The sequence below is a fragment of the Diceros bicornis genome, chromosome 39, assembly GCF_020826845.1.
Source record: "Diceros bicornis minor isolate mBicDic1 chromosome 39, mDicBic1.mat.cur, whole genome shotgun sequence".
Taxonomy (NCBI): domain Eukaryota; kingdom Metazoa; phylum Chordata; class Mammalia; order Perissodactyla; family Rhinocerotidae; genus Diceros; species Diceros bicornis.
Genome location: NC_080778.1, coordinates 11081041 through 11102298, shown reverse-complemented (window position 1 = coordinate 11102298; position 21258 = coordinate 11081041). Strand labels below are relative to the sequence as shown.

Sequence of the window (21258 nt, the reverse complement as noted above, 5' to 3'; positions counted from 1 at the left end):
GCTGGTTCGGGTCCCGGGCGCGTACCGACGCACCGCTTGGCGAGCCATGCTGTGGCGGCGTCCCATATAAAGTGGAGGTAGATGGGCATGGATGTTAGCCCACAGCCAGTCTTCCTCAGCAAAAAAAGAGGAGGATTGGCAGATGTTAGCTCAGGGCTGATCTTCCTCACAAAAAAAAAAAAAAAAATTTAAAGGGAAAATTATTTCCAACATAGGGTTCTATCTCTAGCCATACTATCAAGAAAGTGTAAGGGTAAAAGAATTACATTTTCCTACATTTAAGACCTCAAAAAATTGTATCGCATGCACCCTTTCTCAGAAGGCTCCTAGAAGTTGTGTTCCACCAATAAAGAAAGAGACATGGGATCCAAACAGAACAGAGGGGAGAGAATCCCCCAAATGATGGTGGAGAGATTACTTAGATCTCTCAGACAGCCATGCACCAGGCATAGAGCAACCAGTCCACAGCTGGTCAGAAGGCCAAGAAGAGGTTTCACAAAGACAAAATTGATAGAATGCATCATGTGCCTGAATATCTTAAGAGGGGAATTACACAATTGATGAGGGACCAGAGGTTGAATTAATGATCAGTACACAGAACACTAAGCAATAAAAGAGACATTAATTGTAGAGGAAACAAAAAGAAAAAGTAATTATAGTATACTATATGGCTCAGCTGTGCATAACATTTACACAGTCATTGTATATCTATATGCATATGTGTACACATAATATTTTATCTAGTGTTTCTAGCTCTTTGTGGTGAAAGAGGTAACAAAGTAGATAGTACCTTACAATGCTGGAGCTAGAAGATGTGTCCTCTAGGGGCTACTATAGTTCAAAGGGAAAAAAGTCTAGGCTGGAGAAGCTAGGGAAGCCTTCCCAGAGGATTTTTAAGTGTTCTGGGGTATCTTTGAGATTGGTTAATATTTTCCCTAATGATAAGCTCTCTGTAGCCAATCATAAAATATTTGAAAAATGACACAGGCTGGCCTCACAGTCGCTATCTCACTTCAGAAAACAAATCTGCATGTGTGTTTTCTGAAGGATCTCTTCTCAGCATGCCTCTCTCTGCACTGTATTTTGGGTATAGCCAGTCCCAAGCTCCAATCTTTGTCTTCCTGAGATGATTGAATACAAATGCTCATGTTAATGAATTAAAACCTAACTGTGCACAGTGCAGGGTGATCAGAAGTTATGGAAATATTTGCAATACCTGACAGGAGAGCTTGGCTAGCAGACAAAAAGTTGTTTCAAAATGTAAGGAAAATATGTAAAGTAAAGTAAGTAAAATATGTAAATATAAGAAAATAAGTAAAATATGACCATAAAAATAAAGAACAAAGAAAAGTTGGTGGAATTAGAATGTAGGCAAAACGTGGGACTTCTGAGAACATATAAATGTAAGTGATCATTAGATTCGCCTGGGAGCTTTGAAAAATACAGACTCCTGGGACCCATATTCTATAATTTAGATTCAATAGTGTAAGTTGAGCCCCCAAAATGTACATTTGTAAAAGGTTCCTGCAGTGCATACAAGAGCAGCCTTGCATGGAGTTGTGTCATGGTAAGTCCAGCCATTGGCAAGGGTGGAAACGCACAACATCGCCTGGAACAACTGTTTCTCCACTTATTGTTGGAAAAATTCTCAAGAGGAGATGACACCATCTTTTGATGAGTAGTCCCATGGGGGACGTGTTGATTTGGGAGTTTTTATTTTACACACTAGTGATGAGCTTTGTAGAGGATGAGTAACTCCCTTGCCCAGAATTTCTTTCTTTTTTGAGGGGGGAGGGCTATAGAACGTGTGGGAAGAGATATCTTATTTGGACACATTCCGTTATCGTAAAAAAAATAATATTTATTATGACATAACCACAATGGGCTTGGTTTTAAATGTTTTTGCTTTAGGCCAAGTGGACCCCCAAAATGTTGGGGGTGGTGGTGGTAAGGAAGCATTCCGGTAGCTGTCCGTGGTGCTGAACGCGGGAGCCGGCTGCAGACTTTGACCTTGCGAGCAAGATGGGGCTCTCAGTCCGTCCCCCATTTTCCTTTCTGCTCTCACCTCCAGTTTCTTCTGTTTCCCAGTAGGAGCAGTATCGAGAGCGGCCCTCTACACTTTTGTCCTGGGCGGCAGATGACCTTGTGTTGGACTGCCCCGCTCCTTCTCCCTCTCCCTGGGCGGTGGCTGATGGGCGGGGCCCCCTCGGCGCGGGGAGGGGACGGGGGGTCAGGCGGCGGGGCCGGGACCCCATCACCCACTCCCGGGCCGGCTCCCCGCGTCCCCGCGTCGCCACGGCGGCGCCCTGAGCGCGCCCGCCGGCCCCGCCTCCCTCCGCGCCCCTCCCCAGCTCCCAGCCGCCCGCTCCTCCTCCTCCGCGGTCCCGCCCCGCGCGCCGGCAGCCCCCGATCCGGAGCTGGGAGGAGAGCGCGGCGAAGGCAGCAGCACAAAGGGCGGAGCGGCGGGAGGAGGGGACGCGGGCTCGGCTCCGGAGGGCGGGCGGGCGCGGGCATGGACGCCGAGTACCCTGCCTTCGAGCCCCCGCTCTGCAGCGAGCTCAAGCACCTGTGCAAGCGGCTGCAGGAGGCGTACCGGGAGCTGAGGGAGGACCTCACGCCTTTCAAGGATGACCGCTACTACCGGTAGGGCCGCGCGGGCCGCGCGGGGGGGGCGCAGACCCGGCTTCGGGCTGCCCCCGCCGCCCTCGTCCCGGACCCGGGCTGCGCTCCCCGGCCTGGCGGGCTCCCGCCCCTCGGCCGCCCCCTGCTCCTGGCGAGCGCGGAGCCCCGGGAGGGGCGGGGAGGGTGGGGAGGGGGAGCGGATCCGCGGGTTCTGGCTGCGGCGCTCGCATCCCGGGGATCAAGGGCAGATGCGGGAGCCGGGGTGAAGAGCCGTTTTCCGTTCCCTAGAAACCTGAGCCGAGATTCTCAAACTCGAGCAAGGGACCCACGGGCACTGTCCCTGCTTTGCTCCTCCCTCTCTCCCTTCTCTTTCTGTCATTCTCCCCGCCCCCCTCCTCCGTATGCCTACCGCTCCAACAGGCTTGGCTCAGGCCTGGCTGAGTCCTGGTTTGGGGAGACGATCACTCCCCCCCAGCGCCGGTAGGGAGGGCCTTGGCCTCTCCTCTGAGGTCCTCAGGCCCCTGGGCTTCGGTGGAAATCTCTGAGTCTGGGATGCTGCTGAGGGTTGGGGCAGACGGCCTCAGGGCTGAGCGGCACCTCCGGGAAGATGCTGTGCGAAGCCATGTATCAGCATCCCCAAGGAGCTGTTGGTTTGGGCTTGTCTGTGTTCACCTCTGTCTCCCTCTCCTGTGGCCAAGGTGAGAGCCGTGGGGACCTGCAGAGCCCTGCCTCTGGGCATCCGCCGCTTCCTCCCTGTGCTTTGCTGTTCTAATGGGAAAGTATGTCCCTTGCCAATGGCTGGACTTACCTGGCGTGTTGTGATGTAATGAAAGGGCCCTATCGGTGGCTGGAGACTGGAGCCTGGATTGATTTTGTTACTAACCAGCTCTGTGACTCTGAGAAAGTTACCTGCTCACTCTGCACTTCAGGCTTCCTCATCTGTAAAATGGGAACCTTGGACCAGAAGGTTTCTGAAAGTCAAGGACTCTGATAATGATTTACCCACTCTGTGCTTAAGGATGGCAGGTGTATTGCGTGGCTATCTTTGAAGGGGTGGTAGTCATTTTTGTGTAACCCACCTGTGCTAATAGTCTTATATACATGCTCAGAAGAACATGTATTGCATTTATCATCAGTTCTTTTCAAAAGCCCGGTGGCTTCTCAGGGGCTAATCAGCAGTGTATTGCTGAACAATATGTTGGTCACAATTACTGAGTTGAAAAGCCCATTAAAAAAAAAAAAAGTAATCCCAAGATCATATGATGTTGGTTTTGGATGAGCCTCACACTCTGTCTAATGCAGCCACTTGACAGTATGGTAAAAAGCAAACCCACAGATAGTTTCAAGTCTTATTTTATTTGTTCCAATTACGTTTATAGATCTCATTTCCCACTAATTTCCCCCGCTCTGTTTTCTTTTTTTTTCCCCTCTATATTTTATTTTCTTGGGGACGTTTCTTTGGCAAAAGAGCTAGTGAATAGTGAAATGGTCTTAATTCAGGTAGCAGAGAAGAGAACAAAGCCACATCGCTGGGCAATCAACAATTGGATCATCCTTTACTCATTCATTTATTCAACTGATAGTTAATTGAGCATCTGCTATGTTCCTGCTGCTGTTCTAGGTGTTGAGGATCCAGCGATGAGCAAGACAGACAGACCCCCTGCTGTCATGGTGCTTGTAGGTAATAAAGAAGTGGTTGCATAGTGCAGTGAGTGTAGGACAATAATAAACCAAGTGACATGATAAAGAGTCACGGGGGTGCTACTTCCCTGACCACAGAGGTGGTGGTCAGGGAAGCCTCAAAAGGTGACATTTGACTGAGAACTAAAGAATGTCTCGTTCACTAGACAATGAGCTGGGGAGGAAAGTTCCAGAAGAGGAAGGACAAGCGCAAAGTCCTAGAGGCCATAAAAACATAGTATGTTCAAGGAACAGACACAAGACCAGCATGTCTGGAGCAGAGTGGTCAGAGATAGGGTGAAGTTATATAGGGCCTTGAAGGCCACACTGAGGAATATGGATTTCAGGGGACCGGCCTGGTGGTGCAAGCGGTTAAGCGCGCGTGCTCTGCTGTGGCAGCCCGGGTTTCGCCGGTTTGGATCCCGGGCATGCAGTGACGCACCTCTTGTCAAGCCATGCTGTGGCGATGTCCCATATAAAGTGGAGGAAGATGGGCACAGATATTAGCCCAGGGCGAGTCTTCCTCAGCAAAAAAAAAAAAAAAAAAAAGAGGAGGATTGGCAGATGTTAGCTCAGGGCTGATCTTCCTCACATACAAAAAAAAGGAATATAGATTTCATTAGAATTCCAACGTGAAGCCATTGGAGGGTTTTAAGTGGGGGAAGTGACATGAGCAGTTTGGCTGCCTGTCCACAGTAAGCATTTGAATCTTTGCTGCAGGAGCAACTTCATTAGTTGAGTTAGATCCTGAAGACAAATTCACCATGGTTGGAAGGGGACGGTGATGAATTCTAGCCCTCTGCCATGAGAACAAGTTGACCGCAGAATGCTTTACAATATTGTGTGTTGGCAGAGCACTTAGGCTGAATCACAAAGACTATTTTCTGGTGAGGAGATGTTTTAGGTCACTGAACTATCTTCTACTGCTCCACTGAATTTCTATATCAATGAGTTGTACCTTTACAAAATTATACCTTTACAAAACCCAAGAGTGAAATACTCTTGGATTTCTAAGTCAGAAAGCTGATAGTTACAGCTCCTGCATCTGTCTAGCTGGGAGATAAACTTGCTACTATAATTTTTGCTGCTACTCTTCTCACCATCTTCGTTTCCTCATTAGCGATTTATGACTAAAAGACACCAATCCTTTTTCCCTGGAGGACTGGGGACTCACCTCATGTGGCTAACAGTTTCCTTATAACAGGCCCAGCAAGGAGACAGCTGTTAATGCTGCATTTTCCGAAGATGGTTGGCCCTTTCGTTAGCTGGCATGGCTATTTGCATATTAGCTACGTAATTTGGCATCAAGGAAAAATGGCAGCTATGTGATCAAAGGACTCACAGTCATTGTCACAAAATGAGAGATGACAGTCATGCTGCCTTCTAGGAAAGGGGGAGCCAGCATGGGGTGGATGGAAAAGCAGTAGGCTGGGCATCTGAAATCCTGGGTTCTAGTCCCATCTCTACGCTTTGCTAACTGCCTTGCCTTGGAGAAATCATCAAATTTTATGGTAATCAGTTTCCACATCAGAAAAATGAGGCGAGGTTGTTGCAAGGCTCACGTGCTGTATGAAGATAACAAAGACGCTTTCCAATACAGATACAGAAAAACCAAAGCAACCAGCCTAAACAATAAGGTAATGGATTGAGTTGTTGATCCAGAAGCTTAATGATGTCATCAAGTTCTTTCTCTTTAACTGGGTGGCGCTTGGCTGCTAATAATCATTTGGGCTATTGCTTCTCATTTGCATTCATGGGGAGAACTGGCTGCCTTTATATAGCTCTCTCTAAAGGAAAAGGAATAACTTGAAGTCCACAGCAAAACTCCTCGAATCTCCTCTATACCCCGAACAAAATGGTAACCATGAAGAAGAGAGACATGTGTTGACAAGGACATGGAACTTTCATCCACTGCAGATGGGAGGGTAAATTGGTGCAATCCCTGTGCAAAGCTGTTTGGCAGTATCTACTAGAGGTGAACATACACATTTTCTGTGGCCCAGCAATTCTTCTTCGGTATACACCCTATAGAAATGTAGACATATGTCCATCAAAAGACAGGGACTAAATTGTGTTCATAGCAGCACAATTTGTAATACTCCTAAACTGGAAACCAGCCAAATACAAATACTCATCAGCAGTAGAATGGATAAATTTGGCTTATTCCATAATGGAATATTGTACAACAATAAAAGTAAATTACACACAACAGGAAAGATGAGTCTCACACACACATAATGTGAACAAAAGAAGCCAGACACAAGGAGTCCATCCTCTTTGATTCCACTTATATAGAAAAGTCTAAAACAGACAAGATGCCTCTACATTGTTAGAAGTCAGGATATGGTTACCCTTGAGAGGACAGTGACTGGAAGGGAGGAGAAGAGGGTTTTCTGGGTACTGGTAATATTTTGCTTCTTGATCTGGGTGCTGGTTACGCAGGTATATTCAGTTTGTGAACATTTATCAAACTGTGCCCACAATGTGGGCACTTCTCTGTGGGTGTATTATGCTTCAATAGAAAGCTGAAAAGAAAACCAACTCCTGTGTCTCATTGATGAGATCCGGGCCCTTGCCCTTTTTTGAGCGCAGACTGGCAAGAGGATGGAATCAGATTTGGGCAAATCAGAGCGCCCCAGGAGCTGAGGGTGGAGCCAATGTCCCCTAAGGCATAGGTCTTCAAGGGAGGAGGGGTAAATAGCCGAACCAAATTGGAGTTCTGTTAGGAAGAAGATGTGGAGAATGGATGCCCGGTGGGCAATTAACTATGTCCATGGCATCAACGGTAAACAGCTAAAGAAATGTGACGGACAATAGATATGTTCCTTTAGAGCTCAGCTCGTGGAGAATGTGTGGTTGGCCATTTTGCTGATCCATACTTTGTTGCTCGTGTTATTACTTGACCTCTGTAAAATATAGAAGCAATCAAGTTGGGCTTGAGTTTTCATGGACAGTGAAGTGATGTCCAGGGGTGTCCTCACCCAAGAGGCTTCCAGAAGTAACATTTTATCACCTCGGTGAATTCATCAGGGCCCCGGGGGCTGGCCCCCAGTCTTCCTGGCTTATTTTAGCCAGCACATTGAGAGAAGAACGTGTTCAGTGAAGTCTCCACATTTACCAAGCTCTGGACTAATGTACAGAGTCAGAATTCTAGTTTATTTAATTGGCCGATGCAGACCCATGAGAACACAGATAATGGTGGGCCTGGCAGCAGAGCCAGGGGAATTAGATCAGGGATTCTCAATGCTGGCCACACATCGGAATTACCTGGGGGAGCTTTTAAAAATACAGATGCCCAGGCCCCACCCTCAAGGATGATGATTTAATTGGCCTGGGCTGATTCTCAGCCAGGATGGAGAACTCATGAGGGGCTAGCAGAATGTATAAGAGCATCAGGCTGAGAGATCCTGGTGCATCCATCTCCTCAATGGGACGGACTTACCATTGGGACAATATTGGAAATCATTTGTCGAGGCTTCCTCCGCACCACACAAAGCTGAGTGACAGCTGTCAACAGTCACCTTGGCTGGTTCTCCCTTTTCTGCACTTCTAGGCTAACCAAGCTCCCTTTTTGGATTAATACATCTGGTCAGGTTATGGTCAGGTTTAAAGGTCTGAGAAACATGTTTTCTATCTAAGGCAAACCTGCATGTCTCTAGCCTGACCCATCTATACTAATTTTAATGTTAATGTTTCAGAGGGCTAACTTTTCTCCTTGTTTTCAAGTTATTGGAGACAAATTGCTGTAACTACAGTCGTATGTTTCTTAATGACGAGGATACGTTCTGAGAAATGTGTTGTTAGGTGATTTCGTTGTTGTGCAAACATCATAGAGTGTACTTCCACAAACCTAGATGGTATAGCCTACTACACACCTAGGCTCTATGGTACTAATCTTATGCGACCACCATCAAGTATGTGCTCCGTCATTAATCAAACCGTCATTATGCGGCACACATGACTGTATCGAGTACTAACATCTCTGTCTGTCTTTTGTTTCTTTTTTGGTGGGAGGAAACAATGAGTATCCCTGATGAGACTGTGATTTTAGAACCAGCTTCTCTCTCTTTTATCATTTCAAAGGTAGAAAAATAATTTCATGAAGCTTAAATGCTTGAGAATGTAGATTTAGGTACAAATCTGGCTCAGTGGGGGAGGCTGGTTTTCTATTTGGGACAAGATACAGGCCCCAGATGGGCCATGGACCAAGGGCCTGAGCAAACACATGTGTGAGGGGCCAGTGGTGGATGCCAGGACAGGTCAGTTACCCCAGATGGATCCATGTCCTCATACAATCCCCCCAGGGCAGCCCCCCTCTCCCTGACTCCTGACTGCTCACCTCTCCCGCGCTCTGGAATTTTCCTCCATCAACTATCCCCTTTCGTTCTCATGTCTCAGTCTTTTCCTTGACTCTGACTCCTTCCCATCCACTTACAACTCTTTGTCCAAAGAAACTTCCCCCAGCCCAGCCTCCTTTGGGAGCAACCACATCATCGTCTTCAATATATGTTGGTCTGGCTTCTGCCCCGACCGTGTTGTCATATAAATGAGTTAAAGGTGGTCTCTGCATTTTGGCTTCCAGGTAGGTTGTTTACTTCTTCACAGGAGGCGAGGACCATTAGCTCAAAGCCCACTGGCGCCAAACTCAAATTCTTACGCATCCAGTTGCTTTAAATATAGCCCAAATAATTTCAGCCTGCTTTGCATACCCATGAAACTGCATCCACCCTCTGCTAGCCTTAGGTAAGACAAACCCTGTGGCTATAAAAGACCCCAACTGCTGCTGCCCTTGGGAGCTCTCTGCCCCAGAGACTGCCCACGCTGCTGCTGAGCGACATCACCTGGACACGTAAGCCCCTTCTCCTGTTCCCCTCTCCCCCCGGACTTCCCTTGTCCTCTTCCCCTTCTGGGTGGTGGCGCTGACCACTGTGTCTAAAGGGTCCTCCTGCTCTAGGAACCCCCACCCCCCGTATGCAAAAGCTTGTTGTGCAACACTGCCACCTCATGGTCCTGTCTTGTCTTTGATCAGCCTCAGAACCCTCGAACTTGCTGCGCACGTCCTGGAGCTGCTCTTGCCCAGGTCACTGGCGACCTCTAAGCATCAAATCCAGTGGCCCCTTCCAGGCCCCCGCACTGAGTGGTCCTGAAGGATTTGGCCCTGGAGCTGGGACTCTCTCTTGGAGCTCTTTTGTCCCTCCCGGGGCTCCAGTGATGCCCTTCTCTCTGGTTCTCCTCTTAGCTCCTTGTCCTCTACACGGTTTCAAAGCCTCTTCCTGTTTATTGTTTGAACTTAACACGAACCCTACATTTTCCCAAAGTCACAGCGCCATGATGGACACTAGTAAACGTCCCCCGCAGCAGTCCTTGGGGATACTGCTGTTTAGTGTTTCAAACCACCTATCGTGGGGGTTACACCTCCTGCAGAATGACCCTTTCTTTCCTCCATGCAGTATTGGTGTGTGCATTGAGAAAAGTTGTATCATATGAACCAGACACTAGCAGCTCTCGTGACCTGTCTGGTGGCCTTCCAGGTCCAAAGGAGAAGGTGAGTATAGGCTCCCAGAGGCCGGAGATGGAGTCAGATCTTTGTCACCCCTGGAACACCCAGTTGGGGCATCAGGACCTGCTCCTTGTCTTTCTACAACTTCTGAGAATTCCTGTTCTTTTGGCCTCGGGATTGTGTCTTGATGTCAGCTCAGATTCAGGGACATTTGGGGGCGTTTCTCAATCTATATGGTCCAGAAAATAGAATACTCTGGTGAGATTCAAAATTGAAGTCCTGGGCCAAATCTTTTAACCTCTCTATTGGATTGGTCACTATGAGGGTAAGACTGTGTGGTGCCTGCTCTCAGAATTTCACAGCGAGTCAGGAGGAAGATCTGCAGCTGGGGGGAGTCTTCTGACATCCTTGCCTGGCCCTGGAAGGACATGAATGTTCTGCTTCTCTGGGATGAGCACCCTGGTTGGGAATGGAGGTGTGTGTCGGTTGCCAACAGACTGAGTCACCTTCCCCTGCCTCTGCCTGCGAGCCATCACTGGTGAGGGTCTGTGTATGCCTTCCAGTTTTCAATGTTTCAATTTCTGCAGTTAAGACTTGAGCTTTGTTGGGGCCAGCCCTGAGGTTGGGTGGTTAAAGTTCTGTGTGCTCCACGTCAGCAGCCCGGGGTTCGGGGGTTTGAATCCCAGGCGTGGACCTACTCCACTCAACAGCCATGCTATGGTGGCTTCCCACATACAAAATAGAGGAAGATTGGCACAGATGTTAGCTCAAGGCTAATCTTCCTCAAGCCAAGAAAAAAGAGGAAGAGTGGAAACGGATGTTAGCTCAGGGCGAATCTTCCTCACCATAAAAAAACAAAAGACTTGGACTTTGTTTCTCTTTCTCTGGCATTGGGCTGCCACAGCCATATTCCAGGGGATGGCCTGGTGACTACGGAGGGTCTAAAGAAGGGGTTTTAGGGAGATTTCTTGATACAGGGCAAGGACTACACATTGAGTTATGAGTGACACTAAAGAGGGGATCTATGGTTTATACAAAATAAACGTCTGCCCTGCATTCTTTGGGTATGAGTCTGATTTATTTTGGGGGGATCGTGGGATCTGAGAATACGCAAGGTAGAGGGGATTTTCAATGTCTATACTTTATAAGGAATTTCTATTTAGAATATATAAAGAAATCCTGCACCATCACCACCACAACATGGCAAAATACCCCAAAATGGGCAAAACATCAGAACAGAAAGTTTACAGATTAGGAAACCCTAAAGGCGTATAAGGAGATGCTCCAATTCAGGAAACAGGGAAACGCTAATGAAAAAATCAAAACTAAGAGGTGGGATTGGCCATCGGTCTGGTAAACATTGCATTGGATGCTTTGCTATTAAGCATCACCAGGATTCTGGCTGATACCTGATGCATGAAGGCCCTGGGGCTGTGTCCTGGAGTGAGAATCGGTGACCCAGCAGCACCAACCCCAGTCTCTCCTTGGCCAGCCTTGGGTGATGTCCTCCCACTGTCATAGTACCCCCATTTTGTTCTTCTCACTCTGGTGCTCTGCACCTTGGTTATGGATTTCCAAACAAAGAGAGGTACCTTCTTAGCTGCAGAGCTAAGCCCCATTTTTAAAATATTGGACAAATGATTCCTTTCTACAGAGTACAGGTTTCCATCAGGTGCTTTGAGTACAATCCCAAGAGGCCTGAGAGAGCGGCAGCTTGCTGGGTGGTGTGAAACTTTATCGCTGGCCTGTGTGCATCTATGCACCATGTCACTTTCTTAGCTGAACAGCTGTCTACTCTGTGCTCATCACTGAGGCATGATGAAGGTGTAATTAGGCCCAGGCTTGAAACTCACCTCCCCAGGGGAGAAGTAGCCTCCTTGGATGCAAAACACCTACCAGACCCATTTCACCGTGCTTTGTTTCATTCATCATTTGGTGTTTCCAGGTTGCACAACTCTTTGCTTACAGGACGTCCAAAATGCCTTTTGCTGGCCTCTGGTATCTGTATTCTATCTGGAATTCAAACAACAGAGCTGCTATACGCTTATCAGAGCTCTTCCTGGTGGATCACCTGGGCTTAATTCTTTTTATGTGCCCCTTAATGTAAGCACAGCTATGGCCCATACAGCAGAGTTGTTTTGTTCTTTTTTCTTTAAAGCTATATCTTGCTCTGGATCAAGAGGAAAAGATAAAGATATTCATTTCCTGGAGAGCAGAGCATGTGTAAGCACCCCGTCTGTTCTCCAGGGCCCCGGTCATCATTGGGCTGCAGCAATGACTCAGCTCCTGCAGCGGAAAGAGCATCATCTGCTGGATGAGAACAGGCGTCCAAGCTGGGGCAGGATGTCCAAAGCTTGAAGCATGCCTCATCCCTGAAATGTGCAAGCTGGGGCTCTGGATGAGTTTCCTCGAGTTCCACCACAACATAGTGCCACAAACTGGGGGACTTCAACAACAGACATTTATTGTCTCAGTTCTGGAAGCCAGAATTCTGAGATCAAGGTGTCGGCAGGTTAGTTTCTTCTGAGGCTGTGAGGGAAGGATCTGTTCCAGGCCTCTCTCCTAGCTGCTGGTGGACTCAGATGTTCCTTGCCTTGTACATGGCCATCCATCTTCTCTGTCTCCCAGTATTCCTGCCACATCCCTCTTCCTCCCCTGCCCCATATTTCCTTGCATTGTGCAGCTTGGGGCACATCTAAGAAATCAGGATAAAGCCCCTTGTTCTGTATGCTGAAAGCTGAAGCAAAGGATTTCTTTCACCCAGTGAACCCCCCCCCCATTACTGGACAGCCCTGTCGTGTGCCCAGAACTGGCCACTTCGGCATTTACCCTAACTTGGCAATTTATGGCAAACTGGGGACCTAATTTGAGCAGCTTGGTTTGTTATGTAGGAAGTGGCTTGGGTGGAGGGCTGGTCCCCTGCCGAAGCAGAGCTCTGAAGGTGACAGGCAGGCCCTGTGGTAAGCCATGTCCCCGCGTGCGCTGCACACGGCATTGTGTGTGTTTGGGCGGGTGGGGGCTCTGTCCTGCCTGCTCTGTCTCCCAGGGAATGAGGGAACCAAACTGAACCTGGACAAAATGTCATCACCCGGGGACAGCTGTGCTCTTTCAGTTCTTTTTAATATACCCACATGGCTGGGAAATTGCCCTTCTGCTGTATTTGTTCATGGGGCAGCACGCCTAACAAGTCACGTTCGTGTCCAATCATCAAGCCTGGGGAGCACTTGAAGATGGGGTTATGTTCCCATGTGGAGATGATTACCACTGTCCCCCCATTTATCTGTCTAGTATTTCTCACATGTAACCCCATACTCTTGGGTGAAGAGAGCACTCAGTTTTGGATCCAGGCCAACAAAGATTACTTAAAAGTTAATTTGGAAAGGGCAAGGATGCCTACTGCCCAGTGGTGAATGATCTAGAAGCTCCAGACCTGGTATTCTTCTAACAGCAGCCCATCCTTAGCTTCCTGTGGGGCAAAATGCAAAATCAAACACCATTCCTTCAGGTTGGAATAGGAATGATGACTTTGCTGTAGTTCTCATTGTTGAGAGCGATGTCAGGGACACTTAGGGGCATTAATTGTCACTGTATAGAGAAATAGTAGGACAGCATTTAAGACTATTGGTTGCAAGTATTAATTTCAACCTAAAAGAGGGAGTTTATTACAAAGACACAGACATAATTTATAGAACCAAAGGGCAAAAATGCAAGCAGACCTCAGGAAGGAGCTGTAACCGATTCAGTCTAGATTCCACGGATCTGTCTTTTTAACCTCTCTTACCAATGTCCCAAACCACTGGTTATCAAATTTGCTGCACATTGGAATCCTTTAGGGAGCTTTAAAAATAACTGATGCCTAAGCCCTACTGAAGATTCTGATTTAACTGGTTGGGGTTCAGCCTGGGCATTGGGACTTTTTAAAGCTCCCCAAGTGATTCTAACTTCAGCAAATTTTGAGACCCATTGTCCTAAACTAAGTTGCTCCTGTGACCTTTTGTCTCAGCTTCAGGGAGCTCCCAATCTTTGATCAATACCAATATTCTCTTCTCTGTGCTTACGCTGCTCATTTGCAGGAGAAAACCATCACCAAGCAGGCATTATTGGGAGTCACCAGAATACGAGATCATGGACCTCAGCTGGGGCCTTAATAGGTTTTCCCAGGCTGCTCATTTCCCCAGTCTTTGCAACAATGATTTCAAATCTTCTCCATCTCTTTGTAGTGGATCCAGTTGACAGTCCCTCAGATCAACTGGGCCCTGCCCATATCCACCCACCCCCACCCCCTCTGTGGCCCGGGCCTTGCTTCCCCACCTGAGCCATCCTGGTGAAGGTTCACATAGTTCCCAGCCTCTGCTGCCTCCACCCACAGACCAAGGAGGCCCTGGTGCTGACTGACAAGGGCAGCTAGTTTGCCCCACACCCACTGGACTGGCGCCCACAGGCCCTAGCTCCCCAGTGGCTGCTTGCAGGGGCCGGGGACCATAACCTGGATGTGCAGGTCAGACTCTGACCTGTGGGAGACAGATGGCAGCACAGAGCCAGCAGATTGTTTCCAGACACTGTTGTTTCCATCCGTCTTTCTGGAGCTATCCTGCAAGACCCAGCAACCAGCTGTGTTGGTCGTGAAGCTGCGGGCAGTGTGCACTTTCTGGAATTTACTCTCCCGAGTCCTTGCCTCACTTTGTTCTCTTGCCTTCTTGTTTCCCAGAGATTCTTCCTACTTCCCATAAAGTTAACATGGAAACTTTCACCTCAGATTCTGTTTTTGAGGGACCCAAGCTAAGACATTCTTTAAATGTCAAGACAATTTTGCCCAGTGACTCAGAAAAACTAGGGGCCAGAAGTCAGGTGACCAACTGTCCTGGTTTGCCTGGGACTCAGGGGTCCTGGGATGCAGGACTTTCAGTACTAAATCCAGGAAAATCTCAGGAAAACTGGACCAGCTGATCGCCCTTGCCAGAAGGCAGGAGCACACCCAGCTTCCCACCTCCAAATGATACACTCGCTGCCCCCGACACCTCCTTCCCTTTCCTGCCATGGGAATGTGTACCCCATTCTCTAAACTAGGGGAAAACGCACCGTATGTTACAGTCATCTAACAAAGCCAGCTGTCCTTCGTTCAGCACACGTGTGTTGGGTGTCCTTCTGAAGCAGCCTGGGTGCCAGGCCCTGGAAAGCTGAGGACAAAGGCCAGCATGGCGAATCACAGAGGGTGGTGGTGGAATGGCACTGCTCAAACACCGGGAATAAAACAAAAGACATGTTTCAGTCTAATAAATTGGGACTGATACTTAAAAACTCCTACACTACCAAAGGCAGAGAAAGTGAAGGGTTTTGGTATGCCGGACACTGATTCCTGGGGAGTGGAAACACCGGAGCCCGTGAGTGAGGGCCGTGCTCTGCGAGTGTGTGCAAGAGCCAGGGATGGGCACCAGCAGGGTGTTCCTGCTTCCATGCACTGGGCTTCATTATTGCAAATACCAACAGGTACCAAGGAAAAAGAGGGCATTTGTTTTAATGGTGCTAAGAGGATAGACTGAGATAATACATGTAAACTCCTTAGCATAGTAAACTGACAGTAACTGTAGTAAACTGACAGTGATGCTGAAAGTTCTGTGCCTAGTTATCTTCCCCTTGGGAATGAAGGAAAAAGAGGAAGCAAATATTATGTAGCAAGACTACGGTAGCTAGTCTCCAAAGATGGTACCCAGGGAACCACTCCTCTCAGGATTCGTGCTCTTTTCCTGTCCCTCGCCTTTGGATCTGGGCTGGCTCTGGCTTTTTTTGCAAACGGAATGTGGTGATAGTGACAGTGAATGACACCTGGGGCTGGGTCATAAGAAGCCCTGCAGCTTCTGCTTTGGTGTCTTAGAGCATCCGTTCTAGGAAAACCAGCTACCATGTTTGAAATCTGACTTCCCTGAGACCAATGAGGAAGCCCAAGCTAGCCACGTGGAGAAGCCACGTGGAGAAAGACTGCCTGGCCAGCCCCAGCTTTCCAGCCATCACAGCTCAGGAGCCAGACATGCAAGTGAAGACATTGTTCTGGATGTCCAGCGCAGACAAGCCTTCAGATGACGGAAGCCCCAGATGTCATCTCACTGCATTGGCAAAGGAGACTCCAGCAAGAAGTGCCCACCTGAGCTCAGTCAACACACAGAACCATGAGAGATAATAAACTGTTGTTTCAAGCCATTGTAGTAGGTGCCATCAATGGCTCCCAACAATGCCCACCTCCTGGTATTCACACCCTTGCATGATCCCCACCCCATGAGTGTTGGATGGACCTGTGACTTGCTTCTAAAGAACAGAATAGAGCAAAAGTGATACGATGTTGCTTGTGACCTTGGTTATAAAAGACTGTGACTTCTATCTTGCTCTCACTCTCTGGTTCTTCTCACTTGCTCACTCGAATGAAGCAATGCTACCATGTTGTAAGCTGCCCTATGGAGAGCCCCACGTGGCAAGGAACTGAGAGTGGCCTCTGGCCAACAGCCCATGAGGAAGTGGATCCTGCCAACAACCAAATGCATGAGCTTGGAGGCAGATCTTACCCCAGTTGAGCCTTGAGATAACTTCGGCCCCAGCTGACACCTTGACTGCAGCCTGTGAGAGACCCTGAGCCAAAGCACCAGTTAACTGTGGCTGGATTCCCGACCCACAGAAACTGCAAGATAATAAACGTTGTTGTTTCAAGTCACAAAGTTCTGGGGTAATTTGTTATGTAGCAATAGATAACTAAAATAGCTACTACATGTTAGAGTAGTTTCTTATGCAGCATAAATAATGGGAACAAGTACAATGATAAGAAGCAAAAACAACAGCCTTATATTGTCAATAATTATGGAGCTGAATGTCTGTGTTCCTGGTATTACTAAACTGGTAAGCAAGATGAAGCATTTGAACCAATAAGAGTTAGACCCTTGCTGCTAATGATCAGTTCTTAGGAGTAAAGAAGACAATGAGAAATAACCTGCCATGTTTGATGCAACAAATGGGCCAGAAAGGTGTGAGCCTTCCTTCAAATGACTGGAGGAGGGAAGGCAGAATGTTGAGAGAACTGAGCCACGGATGGAAGTCCCTGAGTTCCTGCTCTGCTTATTGGAGAGAGAATGAGTCAGCTGAAGATGGGTGTCCAAGAACTGTCAAAACCCAGGCCAAACGGGGCCAGCCCTGTGGCACAAGCGGTTAAGTGTGCACACTCCACTGCTGTGGCCCGGGGTTCACCGGTTCGGATCTCGGGCGTGCACCAACGCACCGCTTGTTAAGCCATGGCTTTATATGGCAGCATCCCATATAAAGTGGAGGAGGATGGGCACGGATGTTAGCCCAGGGCCAGTCTTCCTCAGCAAAAAAGAGGAGGATTGGCATTGGATGTTAGCTCAGGGCTGGTCCTCCTTGCAAAAAAAAAAAAAACCCAGGCCAAGAGATATTGCTAATATCAGCTGTCATCAACTATAATCATGCTTAAGGGGAAGTCCAGACTGTGAGATTTTCCTGCCTTGGAACAAAGAATAGGCAATTAGAGTTGTTGGTATTGAATTCTTCTACAGTCTCTGCATTGAATATATAGGTCAATTTTCCTTTTAAAGAAATCTTCCATTTGGGGCTGTTATGGACAGAATGCTTGTGTCCTCCCCAAATTCATACGTTGAAGCCCTAACCCCCAGTGTGGCTGTATTTGGAGTAAGAAATGAGGTCATAAGGGTGGGGCCCTGATCTGATAGGATTAGTGTCCTTATAAGAAGAGACACCAGAGAGTTCATGTTCTCCCTCTCTCTTCCCTCATGCACCCACCAAGGAAAGGCCATGTGAGAACACAGCAAGAAGGTGGCTGTCTGCAAGCCAGGAAGAGAGCCCTCACCAGAAACCAAATCAGCTAGAGCTTTGGTCTTGGACTTCTAGCCTCTAGGACTGTGAGAAAATAGATTTCTGTTGTGTAAGCTACTCCGTCGGTGGTATTTGGTATGGCAGCCTGAGCCGACTAAGGCCATGGGTTAGAGAGAACTGGAAGAAGCTGCTTCTGGTTCATTCCTATTTAACTCAGTGCCCAACTAGAGCATGAGTACTCAATGTTAGCTACTGGAGATCACAAGAGTATATCTACAAAACCCTAGACAAATGTCAGTTGTTAAATTAGGAAGTGAGTTTGAGTCCCTTGGAACAGACCACTGATTTCCTAGGGTATCAAGAACACTTGCAGACGAGCCTCTTGAGTTGTTGCTGTCAACTGAAAAATAGTGGTGAGTGGGAGTGAGCAAACTACAGACTGGTGGACTTGACGTTGGTCCTATTCTAGAAGATTATTTAAAAGGATGGTTTGTTGGCCCTTAGAAAATGAAATGAACATTAGGTATGAATAGGAGTTTCTCTGAGAGTAGGTGATGTCAGACCAACCTTATTCCTGACACCTTGATCCTTTTAGAAACAATACACACACACTCACTCACGCACGGGTCATATTTCCAATCAAATGGGATTACTGGGGAATGCTGTGGACATAGTATCAGGATGTTAGAAGTCTTTTTTTTTTTTTTTATTGATGTTTTAATGGTTTCTAACATTGTGAAATTTTGGGTTGTACATTTTTGTTTGTCCATCACCACATATATGACTCCCTTCACCCCTTGTGCCCACCCCCCACCCCCACTGCCCTGGTAACCACAGTCCAGTTTTCTCTGTCCATGTGTTGGTTTATATTCCACATATGAGTGAGATCATACAGTGTTTGTCTTTCTCTTTCTGGCTTATTTCACTTAACATAATATGCTCCAGGCCCATCCATGTTGTTGCAAATGGGACGATTTTGTCTTTTTTTATGGCTGAGTAGTATTCCATTGTATATATATACCACAATTTCTTAATCCAATCGTCAGTCGAGGGACACTTAGGTTGCTTCCACTTCTTGGCTATGGTGAATAATGCTGCAATGAACATAGGGGTGCATAAGCCTCTTTGGATTGTTGATTTCAGGTGCGTTGGATAGATTCCCAGTAGTGGGATGGCTGGATCATAGGGCATCTCTATTTTTAATTCTTTGAGGAATCTCCATACCGTTTTCCATAGAGGCTGCACCAATTTGCATTCCCACCAGCTGTGTATGAGGGTTCCTGTTTCTCCACATCCTCTCCAACATTTGTTGTTTTTTGTCTTGGTGATTATAGCCATTCTAACAGGCGTGAGGTGGTATCTTAGTGTTGTTTTGATTTGCATTTCCCTGATGATTAGTGATGTTGAGCATCTTTTCATGTGCCTATTGGCCATCTGTATATCTTCCTTGGAGAAGTGTCTGTTCATTTCCTCTGCCCATTTTTTGATCGGGTTGTTTGTTTTTTTGTTGTTCAATTGTGTGAGTTCTTTATATATTATGGAGATCAACCCCTTGTCAGATGTATGTTTTGCAAATATTCTCTCCCAGCTGGTTGGTTGGTTGTTCATCTTGATTCTGGTTTCATTTGTCTTATAAAAGCTCTTTAATCTGATAAAGTCCCACTTGTTTATTTTTTCTTCAGTTTCCCTAGTCTGGGTAGGCATGTCATCCGAAAAGATTCCTTTAAAACCAATGTCAAATAGTGTGTTGCCTATATTTTCTTCTATGAGTTTTATAGTTTCAGGTCTCACCTTCAGGTCTTTGATCCATTTTGAGTTAATTTTTGTGAATGGCGATAGCACATGGTCCACTTTCATTCTTTTGCATGTGGCTGTCCAGTTTTCCCAACACCATTTATTGAAGAGACTTTCCTTTCTCCATTGCATGTTCTTAGCACCTTTGTCGAAAATTAGCTGTCCGTATATGTGTGGTTTTATTTCTGGGCTTTCAATTCTGTTCCATTGATCTGTGTGTCTGTTTTTGTACCAGTACCATGCTGTTTTGATTACTATTGCTTTGTAGTATGTTTTGAAGTCAGGAATTGTGATGCCTCCTGCTTTGTTCTTTTTCTTTAGGATTTCTTTAGCTATTCGGGGTCTTTTGTTGCCCCATATAAATTTTAGTATTCTTTTTTCTATTTCTGTGAAGAATGTCATTGGGATTCTGATTGGGATTGCATTGAATCTGTAGATTGCTTTAGGTAATATAGACATTTTAACTATGTTTATTCTTCCAATCCACGTGCATGGGATATCTTTCCATTTCTTTATGTCATCGTGGATTTCCCTCAATAATGTCTTGTAGTTCTCATTGTATAGGTCCTTCACCTCCTTGGTAAGATTTATTCCTAGGTATTTTATTCTTTTTGATGCAATTGTAAATGGTATTATCTTTTTGAGCTCTCTTTCTGTTAGTTCATTATTAGCATATAGAAATGCAACTGATTTTTGTAGATTGATTTTGTACCCTGCAACTTTGCTGTAGTTGTTGATTGTTTCTAACAGTTTTCCAACAGATTCTTTAGGGTTTTCTATATATACAATCATGTCATCTGCAAATAGTGAGAGTTTCACTTCTTCGTTACCTATTTGGATTCCTTTTATTCCTTTTTCTTGCCTAATTGCTCTGGCCAAAACCTCCAGTACTATGTTGAACAGGAGTGGTGAGAGTGGGCAGCCCTGCCTCGTTCCTGTTCTCAGAGGAATGGCTTTCAGTCTTTCCCCATTGAGTATGATGTTAGCTGTGGGTTTGTCATATATGGCCTTTATTATGTTGAGGTACTTTCCTTCTATTCCCATTTTATTGAGAGTTTTTATCATAAATGGATGTTGTATCTTGTCAAATGCCTTCTCTGCGTCTATTGAGACGATCATGTGGTTTTTATTCTTTGTTTTGTTGATGTGATGTATCACGTTGATTGATTTAGAAGTCTTTTTAATAAGAACAAAGTTGATAAATGTGGGCTGAGTGCCTTGAGGTTAGAGAGACTATAGCTGGTGGCCCATTTGCACCCGGCCTCTGCTGGTCACCATGTCCCTGTCCCATTCATCAATGCTTGGGACACCCAATGGAAGAGCCAGGGCTTGCGTCAGGTCGTCCTGAGTTCTTACCAGTCGTCCCTGAGAAAATCACTTCACCTCCTTAGGCCTCCGTTTCCTATCTATAAAATGAGGATTGTGACCATTGATAAGTCATCAAGTTGTTAGGGAGTTCATTGGCTCAGGCCTTAGACTTGGCAGATGCCCAGTAAGTGCTGGTTATTCTTATTGGATGGCATGACTCTGAGCAGAGAGCCGAGGAGGTGTCATGCGAGTGGAATAATGGGCTGATGCTGCCAAAATATGAACTCATTCTCGGGCTCATACAGACCTCGCCTGAAATGTGTTCCATTCTGAGATTAGAGGAAGCGTGCCGAATAGAAGCATGCTCAGAGGAGGGGAGCTGGGAGGTGAACTGGAGGAATTTCACGTGAGGGATGGTTGATAGATCAGACAAGCATTCTCGGAACCACAGAATATGTGGGGTCCCTCTCTCTTCATCATATACATGGTCACAGCACCTTCCATTTCCTTTTCTGTCACAGGTG

General features: G+C 46.8%; 1 protein-coding gene across 2 annotated transcripts in view; it reads left to right on the top strand.

Annotated features, from left to right (window-relative positions):
• Positions 1 to 2512: 2512 nt before the first annotated feature.
• The window catches only part of TMEM181 (transmembrane protein 181), a 78678-nt gene continuing 59932 nt past the window's right edge, over positions 2513 to 21258 (top strand). The window contains exon 1 of one of the 2 annotated variants that reach the window (XM_058534066.1): positions 2513 to 2643. In XM_058534066.1, coding sequence (XP_058390049.1) covers positions 2513 to 2643 — 131 coding nt within the window. The remainder of the gene's footprint in view (positions 2644 to 21258) is intronic. The other variant, XM_058534070.1, reaches the window with a different exon arrangement.